This window comes from Takifugu rubripes, chromosome 5 (genome assembly GCF_901000725.2).
Source record: "Takifugu rubripes chromosome 5, fTakRub1.2, whole genome shotgun sequence".
In the NCBI taxonomy this organism is placed as follows: domain Eukaryota; kingdom Metazoa; phylum Chordata; class Actinopteri; order Tetraodontiformes; family Tetraodontidae; genus Takifugu; species Takifugu rubripes.
The window spans coordinates 12,405,600-12,421,842 of NC_042289.1; the positions used below are offsets into that span (position 1 = coordinate 12,405,600).

Sequence of the window (16,243 nt, forward strand, 5' to 3'; positions counted from 1 at the left end):
CGTCATCGCGTTGGTATTTTACCTGAGAACCCTGAAGGCACCATCCAGCTGAGAAATGGCCCCTGTCACTCACTGCTAAGGCCCCCTGTTGGATTAATAGTTATGGTGGGAAAAAAATGAGGAATAATAAAACTTTATTGCTTCATTAAAGTGAAAGCGCCAAGCATGTACAGTGTTTCAAGCACACAAACACACCTAAAGCCCCAAAAGTTCCTTGTCCATTTACAAATAAGTTTCAATTTAAATAAACCTTACATTCCATTATCTACCCATTCTACTCCTCATTTCTTAAAATCTTGAAAGCGATTACACAATGAACGTTAGACACGTGGGTATTACACCTATTTATAGACTTAACAAACTTGATAAGTCTAAAGAGGCAAACCTGAGTGACCCAGAACAAAATAGCTCAAAGCAGTCATATTATCTTACCATGAGTAGTCCTACAATCTATATGGCTGTTAGGTAATTCAAGAAAAACAACAGAAATGCGTCATTTCACATCGCACTTTAAATATTAATTATGTATCTCCAGATCCATTAAACAACTAAACAACCAAAATCAACAAAGTTATAATTGTAGTAAACACTGATTAGTGAACATATAGAAAATGGAAAAGAAAAAAAGAACTGAGAAAGTGGACGTGTCCCACATTTCAATGACGACATGGACAATTATCTTTTTTTTTTCTCTGTTGAGGTCACAAACAGCCTCAGCTGCAGCGATAATAAATGAATTATTCAATATATATATATATATATATATATTAAAAAGCTACCTTTAAAGTTAAATACCTGTTGAAACTTTAAGCTCTCATATGCTTGTAAAGACATCAGCTTATCACTGAAGAACTGGATTCAAGTGAAAGTTTCAAGTGCCACGCCGTTCAGGGCAGCGGACACTCATCGTATACGTCTTTCCCAGGTTCCTCCTCAAATGTCACTTTGGCGTCATCGGCATCCAGCTGTGGCACAAACGTCTCCAGTTACAAACCAGAATAACGGCACAGCCGAGCGTGGCGGTGACTGTGACAGACGCAGGGAGGTACTTACGCATTTCATCTCCATGACAGAAAACAGCCTGCCGGTCATGAACATACGCAGAGGGACGGTGAGGATGAGAACAAAGGGCAGGGCCAGTGAGAAGGGACTCATTTTCACCACCCACAGGACGCCCAGACAAAGGAGCTGGATCAGAGTGAATAAATGCATCCGCATTGTCTTCACCTGCACAACAACAGACATGTGGAGATTAGCTTTACGCACAACAACTCAAGCTGGTTCCTTGTATCAACAGAACTATTAAGATTCAAGAGATGAAATGAAGAAAATCTGAACAAACGTTCGCCCAGAGGCAGGAGAAAACTACGTCTGAGTGACAACTGGCAGAGGTTGCCTGCATACCCTGGTGGCATAGGCGTCTGAGGGGTGGTATTTCTTTGGCGTGATGAGTAGAAGCATTCTGTCCCACATCTGGATTCCACTCAGGGAGGTGATACCCATGTAGAGGAAGATGCCAAACAAGGCTGTCATGGGAATCATCTTTAGAATAGGCTCCATGAAAATAGAAACGCCTGAAAGCCACACAGGTGCAAGGTTTAGCAAAGAGGCCCTGCAGTAACCACGTAAGTACGGTAGATGGCGTCACCTACCAACCAGGATGGCCACAAGAATCCCACTGATCCTCTGCTCCAGCACCTTTTCAATCTCTGGTTTCGGGCCTTTGGACATGACAGTCAGGGCGTTGGCGTGGGTGACCGAGCGCACGGTGGCTGCGCTCAGCCAGGGTACGCCGAAAATAGAGGAGATGCCCCCCATGGTAACCAGGATAAGCAGATCCCAGTGAAAACCAGAGCCTTTTACCATCTTCCTCTCAGGTTTGCTCACAATCAGCCTGAAACCCAGACGCATCTAAGATCACACCTTGATTCCAGATGAGGTGACATTCAATCTGACTGTGTATTTATGATGTTGCTCACGTGGTGATCTGGGACTCCAGGAAGATGAGGATGAAGACGAGCAGCGCTGGGACGCAGCAGGCCGCCATCATCCAGATGGGGAAGGGCTGTTTTTCTCCCATGGGGTTGATAAACCAGCCTCTAGCTTTGGGGTTGGTTACCTTAACCCCATCGGGCACCACCAGTTTCTGAGAGGTGGAAACACAAAACAGCACAATCGTTCAGAAGATGCAAACAGAGGTGGCAACGTGTCCTCAGCGGTGCAGTGGGATCGAGACCGACCTGAGTGTAGGCGTCCTCGATGCAGATGTCAATAGCGATCATGATGAAAATGGCGATAGGGACTCCGAAATCTCCAATCAAACGACGAACCTGAGGGAGGAAACAGCAAATCACACATCTGGTACCCCTTCTCAATTCTGCACATTCTCCAGCAACAGAATTGGATCTTACTGGGCCAGGCAGGAAATGACCAGACTTGAAAATACGCAGGAAGTACGCGATGGAGAAGCAGCCAAACATCAGACACATGGACAGCAAGGCGGTGTTGGGGTAGGCCCTTTCGATCTCCAGCTCGTGAACGGTGATGTTGCCGTCGGGATGGTACTCCACGTGCTCCTTGACAACGGGGATGAAGGGGTTGTCCATGGAGTCGTTTAGGTGGTCGTAGTTCAGGATCAGTGGGTGGGTCCTGAAGATCTGAGGGCAGTGACGGAGGGAAGAAGGTGAGCGTTCCAAACGAGACAGGAATGAAACGGACGGAGCGGTGCGGTGAGAAAAGGGAACCTTGACAAGCTTGTTGAAGGTCTCGTAGATGAAAATGAGCGAGATGAGGATGGAGAAGATCTCCTGAGTGAAGCGGGAGATGAATCTGACCAGGAAGCTGCCTTCCAACGCCACGATGAGGATGACGATCACAACCAGCCACATCCCCACCCAGATCCGGCCCACAATGTACTCGATGTTTTGGGACTTGCAGAACTACGATTGGACGAATAAAGGAAAATGATGATAATGGGAAAGTGATGAAGGGACGAGGGTTCCTTTCAAACATCACCCACGGCGTAAAAAGCTTCCTCAAACACCAGCAGAGGTCCAGAGAAGCCAATGACAAGGACAGGCTGGGCAGCAATGAGGCAAAAGATGACCCCCTGGATGCTGGTGGAGATCATCAGCTCCGACACTCCCATCATCTTCTCCGTTTTGTCAGCTGAAACGAGGAAGATCGTTGGGAGTTAATGAACCTGGGCAGATGATCCGAGGCTGACATGGAAGGCAGTTTTACCCAGAAGTCCTCCGAAGGTGATGGCCGGGGACAAGGCCGCAAAGTAAATAAAGATGACGGCCGCGAGGACCTGAGGGTTCAGAGCATCCGTGAAGTCGCTGATGTAGTGACGGTAACGACGCTTCAGGTCCTTTATCATGCCACCGAATGGAAATCCCGTCCGCACCAGGGGGTCCTCCCGTGGCGGCTCGGGAGGCTTCACGACTGAAATGAACAGGTGTGTTTTTGCCATTAGTGACACCATCCAGAAGACCATGATAGAGGTGTCTGAGCCCCACCTTTGACCCTGTTGCCAAAGGCAAGCCGGGTGTCGTTGGGGCGGACTCTGTCGCGCAGCATCTTCTTCTGGAAGTTGATGATCGGCTCCAGCATCATCTTGTCTTGGATCTCAGTGGGGGGGATCACGATGCTGCAGTCCATGAAGTCTGCGATGGCGTTGGTCACATCTTTTTCCGTCTGGGCCAGAAAGGCCTCCAGACAGAACACCTGTCAGAGCACCAACACAGAAGGCATTTACACACCCATCAAAGTGGTCTGGATCTGCCCTTCTGGACCTTCTCTCTCACCCAGTCGGCCATCAGAGCACCCATGGCACGCCCGCTGTCCCCGTAGTTCAGATCACTCTGGGCGGGGCCCACCAGGACTACGAAAAAACGGACGGGGGCTGGAATCTCCAGGGCAGATTCCATCACCACAGAGTCGGTAAGCCTCACAAACGCAACCACTGGTTTCTGCAGGAACTCCAGGACACCTAGCGAACACGAGCATGCTCAAAACCTGGTTGAGAAGAAACAGGAGGAACTGCGTGAGGAACACACCTGTGAGGACGAGCGAGGCCTCCAAATTGTCCGAGCAGTCTCTCTGAGGGGAGGACAACACGTTGGTGTTAATCTACGGTCATGCATGATGATAATGCTGCCCCCAAAAAAGTTGAATTTGGCACCTTCTTTGTTACAGAAAAGGTCTGCAGCTCAATATCTCCAGCTTCAGGCACCGGAACTGCATCGGACTGACTGGAAGGACAAAATAAATGGGCGCTCGATGTTTGTTCACACATTTTCTGGCCTTATTAAGAAACTAATATGAACCTGCGTCTCATGAGGAGAGCTCTCAACAAGCCCTCCCGATCGCCTGCCCTGATCTCGTTTTTGCTCAGCAGCTCGTCCACCACCCTCTCTGCCACCATAGACAGGTTGCTGGTGTCCAGGTCAAGCAGGAACACACCTGAGCACATGGGAGCTGCTTTTAATGGGACATGACCACTGAATATTGTGCTCCTGGGGGCGATCCACGCTCACCTGTGCTCATTAACTTGCGGAGCTGGAGCAGGCTCTTGAAGGTGAGGAAGGACACATGAGAAGGACCCCATTCATCTGTCCTGGGGTTGAAGTTCTCCTCGTAGCCCAGCCAGCGAGCAGTTTCCAGCCATTTGTTTCCCTGGAACTCATTCAGCTCCACATAGGCCTGTGGTGATTCAATCAAAACAGAAAATGATGCTTTGCAACCAGTTCTATGTCCAGTAAGTCTGAATGAAGGCCACTAACTTGAGCATCTCCTCTTGTGGTGGCATTGGTGTTGACGTTCAGATAAGCTGCAATAAAGAAAAGAGGAGCTGATATCAGTCTTCAAACAACCCAAGGAGTCTGGTTCCGTGAGGAGAAGCTACCCTCTGAATTTGTGGGGATGATGATGGCCTGCAGGGGGGCCTGACCCTCCTCTTCCTCCATCTGCAGCTTCTGCTGGCCATCGATGTCCCTCAGGCCTGGTGGAGCCCTGATCATTCAGAAAACAGTTCACACAGCTGGCCGCCAGGGGGCGACCGAACACAATCGTCTTATCGTGGCTGCTCACTAAGATAATTTCCCTCCCTGAGGCTGCACGACTGCACACTTCTGCACATGCAGCCTGCAGGCACAGGGCACCTCCTCTACGGGACCGAGCTTCTGTCAGTATTTCTGGCCTTGTTCTAAGCTTTTGCCCGTGGATATCTTGGAATCACACCTAAGCTACCCTCTCCATCCAGCTGGGCACTGTCAGAACTCCTGAATGAAGGTCTATTGTTGACCCATCGTTTAGGTTCATGTCGCCAAGCCAGCTAAGACAGGAAAGGTGATAAAATCAAAATACGGATCATGATATGAGGAACAAAACAGCCGAAACAGGCTCAAATGGAATTCTCAAGCTCTGTGTAGCTCGACAGCCTCTGACACGCTCGAAAATATGAATATGAGGAGCTTGGCTGCAACCAGGAGATAAAGACCTGACTGTATCACGCCCACACACACACACACACACACACACACACACACACACACACACACACACACACACAGAGTTCAGAGCAAAGAGTCAAATGTGACAAAAGACTCACAATGTCACCGGAGAGGGAAGGTCTGAGTCTCCATAGGACAGGTCACTGCCCTGAGGCAGAGAAAAGACAGGAAACAGGGATGAAGGATGAAAGCTAATAATTAATAATAATTACTGTGTGTTGTTTGTGGACCTGGAGCCTAAAGAGGGCAGAAACGGTGGACTGACCTCCTCAAAACTGAACTTTTCCATTGATCTTTCTCAGATGTTGAATCTTCAGAGTCTTTTATTCATTCCCTTTGACAGAATAAAACAACATTGAATCGCATCATGAACGACACGGTGGGGATGTTAAAGTCAGGTTCTGGGCATTTCTGGCCTGTTGATTCCAAAAGCAGCGACACCTTCAGCATAAATATGCATTTACATCCCGTAGCAATGGGGACCTGAGGCAGCATCGAGCTGAAAATAAGCCTTGAAACAAGTTTGAGAAGCGGCAGCGGATCTTATCTCTGGCCTCCACTCTCCTCTCACAGCCTCTGACCCGGGACGTTTTCCCGTAGCAACAGCCCGAAACAGCTAACGCTCACAACGGTACGAGAGACGGAGACATCTGAGCGCGTCACGGCACAACCGCCGAGGCAATTGCAATTTAGCCGCCATTCTCCGTGTTCTGATCCCGAGGTCATGCAGATATAAGTGCCTGGGAGGAAAAAAAACCCTCCAACATCTCAACTGGAACTTTACAGACGTCTTTATCTGCTTTTTCTTTAAATGCGTCTCATCACGGCTCTGCGGGGACATTAAACGCTCTCCCCCAAACACGGACCCCCCTCCATTTGACCTCTAACCTCTCGGGCCTCCGCGGGCCGCCTGTGGTTCAGCTGGTTCCTGGACACACCCTTACCTGCATGCAGGTCCCCCACCTGGTCTCCGGCGCTGGGAACAGGACGGCGTCTGTCCGTCGAGTGAGGCGAGCGCGGCGATAAAGAGCGGCCGAGCGCGCAGCGGAGAGTCGGGCGAGGAGGAGAAGGACGGAAACACCCAAATGGAACTACGTAAACCCTAAAAAGTGCTGTACCCCCTCAACCCCTCTGGTTGCCGAGCAACCAGGCGCGGGGCTTTGGGGAGATAAGACCTCGGCGATAGAGAAGCAGCCCTATCGGTGCAGGACACCTTGAGACTGGGATATCCCAACCCCTGTTTGCCCGCTCCGCCCTCGCAACGCCAAGAGGACCCGAGTGAAGACGGGGGCGCTAAGAAGAGTTTGTTTAGACCTGGGGGGCAAACCTCAACGCGTCTGAGGGCCTCAGCGGGGGAGTAAAGAGGGCAGGAAGGTGGGCAACCTGCTCTATCAGGAGGAGAACACCTGTGTTATGTCATGTTGTTGACGCACCAGGGATTCCCCCCTCGATGAGGATCCCCCTGCTCTTGATTAGCTCCAATTACTACCCGCCTGGTTAGCAACAGACGGCTGGACGACCGCCCGGCCCAGACTGATAAGACACAAAGACACATTCTATTACAGAAGTTATAGTTAAGATAACTTCAGGAGGATTCCAGGAGTCTGCCAGAGTGAAACGGACACCTAAATAGACCTGGTTATATTTAGCTTTATTTAGCTAGCGCCACAGCTAGCCAGCATCCCATCGTGTCCCTCTCTACTCACGAGGACCTACGCAGACCTCTTATACTTCTGGTTCTTTCCCTTGTTTTCTCAACAACATGTGATTTCTCAGGCTAAAGTGTGATTTCCAACTAATGTCAACAGGATGGCCCACAAGCTCGGACAAAAGCCTCCTTTACTGTGTGCAGCCCAAACTCATGGCCCCCATAATTGATTTCAGAGTCAGGCCGTGGTGGAGGTGCAGGCTGAGTCGGCAGATGACCGGCGTGCATGTGCGCAGTCATATGAGTCAGCTTAAATGCTTCTGTCAAGAGTTGGAACGCTTGTGTCCTTTGATTGTCCTGGTTAGCCGGTCAGAGCTCGGCTCCAACTGAGGATGGGTCACGAGGTTCGGTGGAGAATCGGCTCGAGTGGCCACACGCACGCGCCGACTCAGGCTGCGCTGCAGGTGGCGACCTGTTGTTAGCTCGGCTGCTTATCTGGAGCTTCGGCTCTCACAGAGAACGCCGCTGTGCATTGTTCCAGGACGATAAAAGATGTGCTGAGTCATGTGGCCTCAACTGGGCGTCACCGCGAAGCGTCAGGTTCCTCTGTCATGATGATGACAGAGGGGGAAAAGGGGGGAAAAGGCTCCAAACTTCAGCCTTTGGGCCTTTTCCCCACAGTTAGCATGCTAACCACTGTTGCTGGAGAGGATGCTCATTCACTCTTGTGCAGTGGATTTAGTGGAGCACCTCCATCTGCCAGCTCAGGGCGCCGGCGAGGCCCCCGGTTCAACGGGCCCCAGTGCCAGTTATCGACACGTGGAGGTCGGCTGCGTCTGCATCTCAACACACTGCTCAGCGACACTCCCGAGGCTTCACTGGCAGCTTCAGACGCTCACGATGTCTCAGCTCAGCTCCTCAGTTGAGACGATGCTTTGAATAATAATGCAGCGTTCAGGCTTTTAAAAGCAACCTGCCGCACAAGTCATCTGTCCTCGGGGTCTGATGAAGGCAGCGAGGACGCTCTATCAGAACAAACAGCCATGAGTTATCACCACGACCCAGAACCAGCAGCAACGTCCCACCTTGTCCCAATATTAACATCTCCAACGAGACAGGTCACATGACCTGACCTTTCGGGGCAGAAATATCCCTTCAGAGGACGCGAACGCGTCGCTAACTGCCCATTTAAATTGGGCTCAGGAGGCAGACTGGAGGAGGCCCGTTGGATCCGTGTTGCGGCTCCGCTTCACATGCTGGATGTGACAAACGTGAAATTTGCTCCAACAACTGTGACGGCTCTCGGTCTGCCAAGCGCTTTGCTTCCTCCCCTAGTAAATCAGGATTTTAGAAGAAATTAGTCACGATTCACTGACATTCAAGTCAGTAAGGCGTAACACTCAGAGTTAAAGTGTGTTTCTTAAAGGGGCCTTTGAAAGCCTCCATCTAAATGTGTCCGCGGAGGCTTGAAAGAAGCGAAACACTTGTGTTGCCATAGTAACCCCCCACAGCGTCCTCAGGAAAGATCACAGAGGAATACATCAGTAATGAGCATGTTTTTGCATCAGCTCTTTATTCAGTCCACCATTTAAAAAAAAATGCCAAGGAAATTAAATTCCTTCAACTTGAAAGAGAACAAAGCAGGAGAAAGAAAGAAAACAGATCTGATCTACTGTATAATTCCATTAAAAACACAAATCAGTGTTTGGTAAACCGTTGCATTTGAAAACGAGGGTCATTTTAAAGAAAACATTGAGGCAGTGTTTGAACAGGACCGTCGCCTCCTCCCTGTCTGGGCTCCCCGACACAGGTGAGTGCAGGACAGGTGCGTCACACTGTAACCTGACAGGTTTCAGCCACAGTGGTCATTAAGATCCTCACGGACCGGCGCCGAGAGCCAAGAGGGGGAACCGGAGGACGGGCCTGTCTGGTGATCCGCGGCCCTCAGCGGGTTACATGATCACGCACGGCGGGCGGCTTTTGGTGATCTTCTCCACGGGCTTCCCATCGGAGACGCACTGGATCGCATGCATGACCTTTGGGAGAGGGCAGAGAAGGGGAGACTGATGCTAAAGCTCCACTGGATGAGCAGTTCAGCCCCGCTGTTACTCACGTCGTCCTCGTAAGGGAATCCGCCCGTTTCGAGCTTGGAGAAGATGAGCTGCTCGTTGATTTGGATCTCAAAGCTGCCTGCAGAAACCCCCCCCCCAGAACACGAGAGATTAGATCTTTCTCCCAACGACGGCACCTCAGTCATGGGTGTCGCCAATCAAAGTTCAGCTCCAAGAACTGTTTCTCACCCATTCTTCCCACGAAGCCGGACACATCCGCATCGGGAAACTCGGCCCTCACGACCCGGGCGAGCTCCTCATAGCGGGGTCCGTATCCTCATCCGCCACTACAAAATGACATCAGAAAATTAGCATGAAAGAATTAGCCCCCACCTGCTAACATTAGCCGGACAAGCTAGCTATGCTAATCAAGATAAACCCCCGCTTCCGCTTCACGATTTACACAGCAGACAAAAACGCCAACGGGAAATGCGTTTTGGTTTAAAACGAAAAGCTGTTCCAAGCACCAATATTCAACTCTTATCGTCACTCCCATGGCTGCGTCGGCTCCTGCTGCGATCCACTCCGCGGATCTGCTCGGTCCTCCGCACTTTCTTCTTCGGTGGTTTTGCCGGTGAAGTCAGCGGCGTCGGTGCGCTCGCTGATGCTCTAGTACCGTCCGCGGAGGGGCGGGGTTTAACGGCAGCTGACAGCTGAGTGACCACGAGTCGCCGATTAAAGAAACGGATTCGTGGCCGCACCGTGAAGGCAAAACCCCACCAGTTATATGAGGATTACACGGGCGTCACACCCGCACACAGGCTCCATTCAGTCGCATTTAAAGCCAACAGACAGGAAATGCACTGCTTTATGTACCCCCAACCCTTGACGATGAGAAATCACTTATTCCTGTCTTAATTTTTAAGCAAAATGTGAAAAGAAAATAATGGAGGAACTAACATTCATTTGTATACACCACGGTTGCTAAACATGGCAACCTTCGAGCAGCCATTAAAAGGGACCAGGGCCAATATTTCTACACAAATGTCTGACTCATTCGAGACAATATGGAGTGGTTTGCTGAGGTTAATGAACATGACTGTGTCATATTTAAGTTCAATAAAAACATCCAACCTTGGACCATCACTTATCCTCATTTGTTCCAGTGAATTTTACGCATGATACAATGTCAGGTGCCCCCTGATGGCAACGGACCTCGTAAATCACCGAGCACACCCTCCAACAAACCCAGGCTTTGATTTCTCCACATGAGGAACAGCAGGAATGCCAAAGGAAATGATTCCCACCCTCGGCTGTGAGTGGACTGTAGACCTGTGGCTCAGAGGAGCGGTTCTGTCTGCTCTATTTGAGAAGGATTACTCATTACAGACGACCTTCAGACTCATATACACATAAAACAATCGTCTGTTGTCACGCGGCCGTTGTTTTTTCTGAAAACATGGACGTGATACACAAATAAGTGTTGTGTCCCAGAAGAACCGAGCACCAACAGCGATGTCAAACAGTGAGCCGTCGTCATGTAGGTACTCTTTATCTTCTGCAATAACCTGCTAACATCTGCTGGTCCGCAACAGTCTGATGCGTGTTTGTTCTCAGGATCTGAGCTACACACAAAATGTCCCCTCGTTGTTTTGATGAAGACCTAAATCGGGAAATCCTTTAAATTTTACACGCAAATTGACCAAAAAGGTTCCATTTACTTTACAAATGAGGGAACCTGTCCGTACGTGTCGCTTTAGATTTTCCCTCTTCTTCCTTGTCCAGGGTGTCAACCGAAGTTGAACGTCGTCCTTCTTGGAGGCAGAAATTCTGGGAAGAGCTCTTTGGGGAACGTGATCCTGGGCAAAGAGGAGTTTGCCACCGGGGAGCGGACCTCATGCTCCCGCAGGGTGGGGGTGGTGTGTGGAAGGTGGCTCACGGTGGTGGACACCCCCGGCTGGTGGTGCGACTTCAGCAGTGAGGACACGTCTGGGCTGGTGAAGAGGGAGATCCGGAGCAGCGTCTCTCTGTGCCCGCCGGGACCGCACGCCTTCCTGGTCGTGGTCAAGGCGAGCTCAGGCTTCCCGGAGAGGCGCCGCCGGGCCGTGGAGGAGCACGTGGCCCTGCTGGGAGAGGGGGTGTGGGACCACTGTGTGGTGGTCTTCACCTCCGAGGTCAGCTCCGCTCAAACGAGGGAGGAGGGGGAGCAGACGGGCCTCCGCTGGCTCGCCGAGAAGTGCGGCCACAGGTGTCACGCCGTGGGCTCGGGCGGAGACGGCGAGGTCGCCCAGCTGCTGGAGAAGATCCTGCAACTGGTGAGGGAAAACGGAAACCGGGCGTTTGAGACGGGGCGCCAGGTCTTACGAGCGATGGCGGCGGAGAGCGGACGGGCGGAGGAGGAGGCTCAGCGGAGGTTTCTGAGAGTGAAGAAGCAGAGGTCGCTGGCGAGAGGTGAGCAGAACCCGAGGCGGTTTCTGAGTGTGGCGTTTGTCGTCCCTTTGAGATTTGATCGAGCCCGTTCAGCTTTGGGGGTAAAGCTCCAGCTGCAGGTGAGGGCAGAGTCGGACACGAGTGCGAGAGCTGTAGAATGAGGACGCGCGTTGGGCGTATCCCTCCGCTCCGACTCCTCAACCATCCTCTCCCGATCCTTCCAGAAAAGCTGCGCCACGTCACCGACATCCGGATTGTCCTGCTGGGAGCAAAGGGTTCTGGGAAAACCTCCGCCCTGAACACCATCCTGAACCGACCGAGCAGCCAGGTCCCGGGCCGGACGGCCCAGTGCGTGCTGGGAAGGGGGCTGGTGTTCGGCAGGCGGCTGACGGTGGTGGACACCCCCGGCTGGTGGATGAACTACTTCAGCGCCGAAACATCCATTTTCGACCGGGATCAGCTGATCCGGAGTCTGTCGCTCTGTCCGCCGGGACCGCACGTCTTCCTGCTGACGGTACGCGTGGACAGAGCCTTCACGGAGACCTACAGGAGGGCCGTGCAGGAGCACCTCCAGCTGTTGGGCCGGTCGGTCTGGACCCGCGTTATCCTGCTGTTCACCTTTGGCGACTGGCTGGGGGGCACGAGCATCGAGCGGTGCATCGAGAGCGAGGGACCTCCTCTGACCTGGCTGGTGGAGAGCTGCGGCAACAGGTACCACGTGGTCGACAACCGAACCAGAGGGGACGGGTTCCAGGTCCGGGAGCTGATCCTGAGGATCGAGGAGATGCTGGCGGGCTGCGCCGACGCCCGGCATCCTGGAGTCGGGAGGGAGGTGATGGAGCAGACGGAGGAGAAGATGAGGAGAGAGGAAGAGCGAGCCGAAGAGAGACGGAAGAGGAAGGAGAGACAAAGACAGACGGGGAAACTTCAGCTGGGTGAGTCACCAAAACTGACGAGAGTCAGGATTTGGAGTAAGATCCGGTAGGTCACCTGCTGCCTTGAGAGACATGAAGCTATTTGAAAACCCCCTCTTGTCCGGGGAGAACCTGAAACCTCCATCTTCTCGACAGCGGAGCTGACGCCTCTCCCAGAGCTGAGGATGGTGCTCGTTGGTGGGAGGAACACCGGGAAGAGCTCTTGTGGAAACACCATCCTGAGCAGTCGGAGCTTCTGCACCGATGGTCCCACCACCAGCTGCGAGGAGGACACCGCTCAGGTCTTCGGCAGGTCGGTGTCGGTCCTGGACACTCCGGGCTGCTTCTCCCTGACCTCTGACCTCCTGGAACCCGCCTGCGTGCTCCTCCTGGTTGTCAACGTGAGCTCCTCATTTGGCGACGGCCAAGAGGAGCAGCTGGGGAAGCAGCTGGAGGCAGGAGGAGCCCGGGTGTGGAGCAGAACCGTGGTCCTGTTCAGCCACGGCGACTGGCTGGGCCCCACCAGCGTCGAGCGGCGCATCGAGAGCGAAGGCGCGGCGCTGCGGAGGCTGGTGGAGAAGTGTGGGAACAGATACCACGTCCTGGACAACAAACGCCGGGGCCATGGAGCTCAGGTGGAGGGGCTGATGGAGCTGATCGAGGAGACGCTCAGAGAGGACCAGCTAGATGCCGGCGACCACGTTTGGACCCACCAGGAGATGAGTTTTAGGAGCCGCAGACATCAGCCGTCCCAAAACTGTGAGTAAAACACCTTCAGGGATCAGGGTCAGTGGTTTTATAGCCGCAGATGCAATAAACTGAGGGTTGTTGAGGCTGCAGAGGTCATAAAGTCATTTTCATTTCCTCCACAGCGACTGAAGCAGCTCCAACCGTCTCCCCCACGGCTCTGACGCCAGTAACCAGCTCACATACGGGTGGGCAGATGGCGCCGGTCCCGCCTGGAGCAGCGGGACAGACCGGATTGCCCTCCATGGTCGATGTCACTTCCTGTTTGGCCTGTGTGCCCTCTGGTAACAGACGCAGGCCGAGGTGGACTCTGAAACTGCCCGTCCGTTTCTCTGCCGATGCCCTCCAGCTGAGGCCCAACGGCGAGAGACACTTCTCACCGAGGCGCCCGAGGACGCTCCTGGCTTTACCTCCAACACACCTCCGGGTGTTTGCAGAGGACGACGGCGTCGGCGTGCGCTCGCTCTGCCACCCTGCGCTAAGAGAGCGGGCTCTGCTGAGGCTCAGTCGGTCCGGAGGTCTGCAGGCCCTGATCGACCGCTGGGACCACAGCGACCTGGAGGAGCTGGAGGCCTTCATCGACCTGTACTTTGAGATGGTTTGGGAACAAAGCATGGGCTCCCCTGAGTTCCCGGAGCCCGAGGAGCAGTTGGTTGTGAAGGAGACTGGAGAAGCGGACGTGCTCGCTTCCATCGACAGGAAACTGTCAAAGCTAGAGCTCTTGGAGGACATCCAGAAGGAGGTGAAAGAGCTGAGGACCAACCTGGAGCACAGCTGGAAGCTCCCGCAGGAACAGAAACACGATAATAACACACAAACACCCGGACCCGACACGGTTGAATAAGGACATTTCAAATGATTATGACCAGGAAGGAAATGTTATGACTTTTGTCCACAAGAGGGAGCCATCGCACAACAAAATATAATCTGAAAACGTTCACGTCAGCTATACAAAAGACCAAAATAGTACCAAAAATGATGTATTTTAAAGCGAAATGAAGGGATTACATATGTGCATCATTACTCTGCAGATCAGTCTAATATGATGTACTTTTATACTGTCTATTAATGCGGAAACTTCTGAGCTGATTACATATTAATGACATATAGATTGATATTTTTCATGTCAATTTGTAAACCTGTTAAACTACAGAAACACACTGATCGTTGGTTCACTTCACCTCATCAGCATTTATTGGTTTTAGGGCTGTAGGACACCTTAAAGAAGCGGAAATAACCTGGATCACCTGGTTATCTGGAGCTCCTGAGTGGGGTCATTTAAATGTCAGCTTTGCTCTCATTTCTAATAAGCTTCGTTTCCTGTAAACGGATCAGAATCACAACCGATAACAGACAAACAAACAGCGACATTATGTTTAAATAGCCGCACTTGTGATCAGCAACCAGCAGCTGCTTGAAAGTGACGAAGAAACAGACAAACCAGCACATTCTTGTGACGAACGCAGCTGTGAACCATCTCAGTGTGTGTGTGTGTGTGTGTGTGTGTGTGTGTGTGTGTGTGTGTGTGTGTGTGTGTGTGTGTGTTGTGGTCAACAGCTGTCACAGAAATGTTGGTTTTTATTTACATGGTTTAAATTTGGAACTTTCTTTCAAAGTGCCCCCCTCTGTCTGACAGAGGAGGTGAAGCTCCAGCTGAGCAGAGCGGAAACAGACGTGTGACGTGTCCACGAGGACAATCGGTCCGCGCCACCAAGTGTTTGTGAACGCCAGTAAACACAGCTGTGCCGCAGCAATTAAAATGATTAAAAGAATTTTTAAAAAAATCTGTGTTTTTTCCCTCATCTTTCCTTTGATGGTGGGATCAAAGGAGGACGGGCGATGGCGCGGCCGCCAGGACGATCGTTTCTCTGTCGCTCTTTCTCTTTTTCACCTGCTTCAACATCATCCAGCCTCACTTACGCTGCTCTTTTATCACCTCTCCCCCTCTTTTATCACCTCTCCCCCTCTTTTGTCACCACGCTCCCATCTTTTTCTCCCTCTCTCTCCCTCTCTCCCTCCCTCTCTCTCCCTCTCTCTCTCCCTCTCTCTCCCCCTCTCTCTCTCCCTCTCTCTCTCTCCGTTCCCCTGCTGCCCATTTCCTCCCAGTCCATTCTTCTTTTCTGTATCGTTTCTCTCTCTCTCCCTCTCTCTCCCCCTCTTTGGTCACCACGCTCCCTTCTTTTTCTCCCTCTCTCTCTCCCTCCCTCTCTCTCCCCCTCTCTCTCTCCCTCCCTCTCTCTCCCTCTCTCTCCCCCTCTTTGGTCACCACGCTCCCTTCTTTTTCTCCCTCTCTCTCTCCCTCTTGCTCTCTCCCTCTCTCTCTCCGTTCCCCTGCTGCCCATTTCCTCCCAGTCCATTCTTCTTTTCTGTATCGTTTCTCTCTCTCCCCCTCTCTCTCCCTCTCTCTCCCCCTCTCTCTCCCCCTCTTTGGTCACCACGCTCCCTTCTTTTTCTCCCTCTCTCTCTCCCTCCCTCTCTCTCCCTCTCTCTCCCCCTCTTTGGTCACCACGCTCCCTTCTTTTTCCCCCTCTCTCTCTCCCTCCCTCTCTCTCCCTCTCTCTCTCCCCCCTCTTTGGTCACCACGCTCCCTTCTTTTTCTCCCTCTCTCTCTCCCTCTCGCTCTCTCCCCTCTCCCTCTCTCTCTCCGTTCCCCTGCTGCCCATTTCCTCCCAGTCCATTCTTCTTTTCTGTATCGTTTCTCTCTCTCCCCCTTTATTAAAGGAGTTGTGCAGCCTAGGAGAAATGGATCCCCCCCTCCCTCTCTCCATCCATCTCCATTAGTAGGACAGTGCAGCGGCCAGCATGACTCCCCCCCCACACCCCCCCAACCCCCCAACCCCCCCTATCAGGTTTCACTCCCTGATATTTGCCCAGGTGGAAGAGCAAAGACAGAGATGTTCCGAATGTGAGAACGTGGCTCGAAAACAGATGATTTAG

The 16,243-nt window shown here is 52.2% G+C and overlaps 3 protein-coding genes across 3 annotated transcripts; 1 reads left to right on the plus strand and 2 right to left on the minus strand.

The window, feature by feature from the left end:
• Nucleotides 1-117: 117 nt before the first annotated feature.
• Nucleotides 118-6,613, minus strand: slc4a1a (solute carrier family 4 member 1a (Diego blood group)). Its single transcript, XM_003964914.3, has 21 exons — nt 6,461-6,613; nt 5,782-5,850; nt 5,615-5,664; nt 4,910-5,016; nt 4,788-4,834; nt 4,542-4,707; nt 4,332-4,467; nt 4,187-4,256; nt 4,062-4,104; nt 3,810-3,994; nt 3,522-3,729; nt 3,244-3,447; nt 3,020-3,168; nt 2,745-2,939; nt 2,412-2,657; nt 2,241-2,330; nt 1,980-2,146; nt 1,653-1,894; nt 1,405-1,574; nt 1,054-1,227; nt 118-965 (listed from the first exon to the last, which is right to left on the minus strand). The coding sequence occupies exons 2-21, from the start codon at nt 5,803-5,805 to the stop codon at nt 888-890; spliced, it is 2,751 nt and encodes a 916-aa protein (XP_003964963.2). The 5' UTR covers nt 5,806-5,850; nt 6,461-6,613; the 3' UTR covers nt 118-887.
• Nucleotides 6,614-8,712: 2,099 nt separating this feature from the next.
• On the minus strand, nt 8,713-9,903 carry LOC101077476 (migration and invasion enhancer 1). Its single transcript, XM_003964825.3, has 4 exons — nt 9,743-9,903; nt 9,465-9,562; nt 9,278-9,354; nt 8,713-9,200 (listed from the first exon to the last, which is right to left on the minus strand). Exons 1-4 carry the CDS (start codon nt 9,769-9,771, stop codon nt 9,117-9,119), a joined length of 288 nt encoding a protein of 95 aa, XP_003964874.2. The 5' UTR covers nt 9,772-9,903; the 3' UTR covers nt 8,713-9,116.
• A 722-nt stretch (nt 9,904-10,625) lies between these two features.
• Nucleotides 10,626-15,226, plus strand: LOC101061336 (GTPase IMAP family member 8). Its single transcript, XM_029837009.1, has 5 exons — nt 10,626-10,755; nt 11,001-11,666; nt 11,870-12,580; nt 12,716-13,318; nt 13,432-15,226. Exons 1-5 carry the CDS (start codon nt 10,731-10,733, stop codon nt 14,148-14,150), a joined length of 2,724 nt encoding a protein of 907 aa, XP_029692869.1. The 5' UTR covers nt 10,626-10,730; the 3' UTR covers nt 14,151-15,226.
• The last annotated feature ends 1,017 nt before the right edge of the window (nt 15,227-16,243 follow it).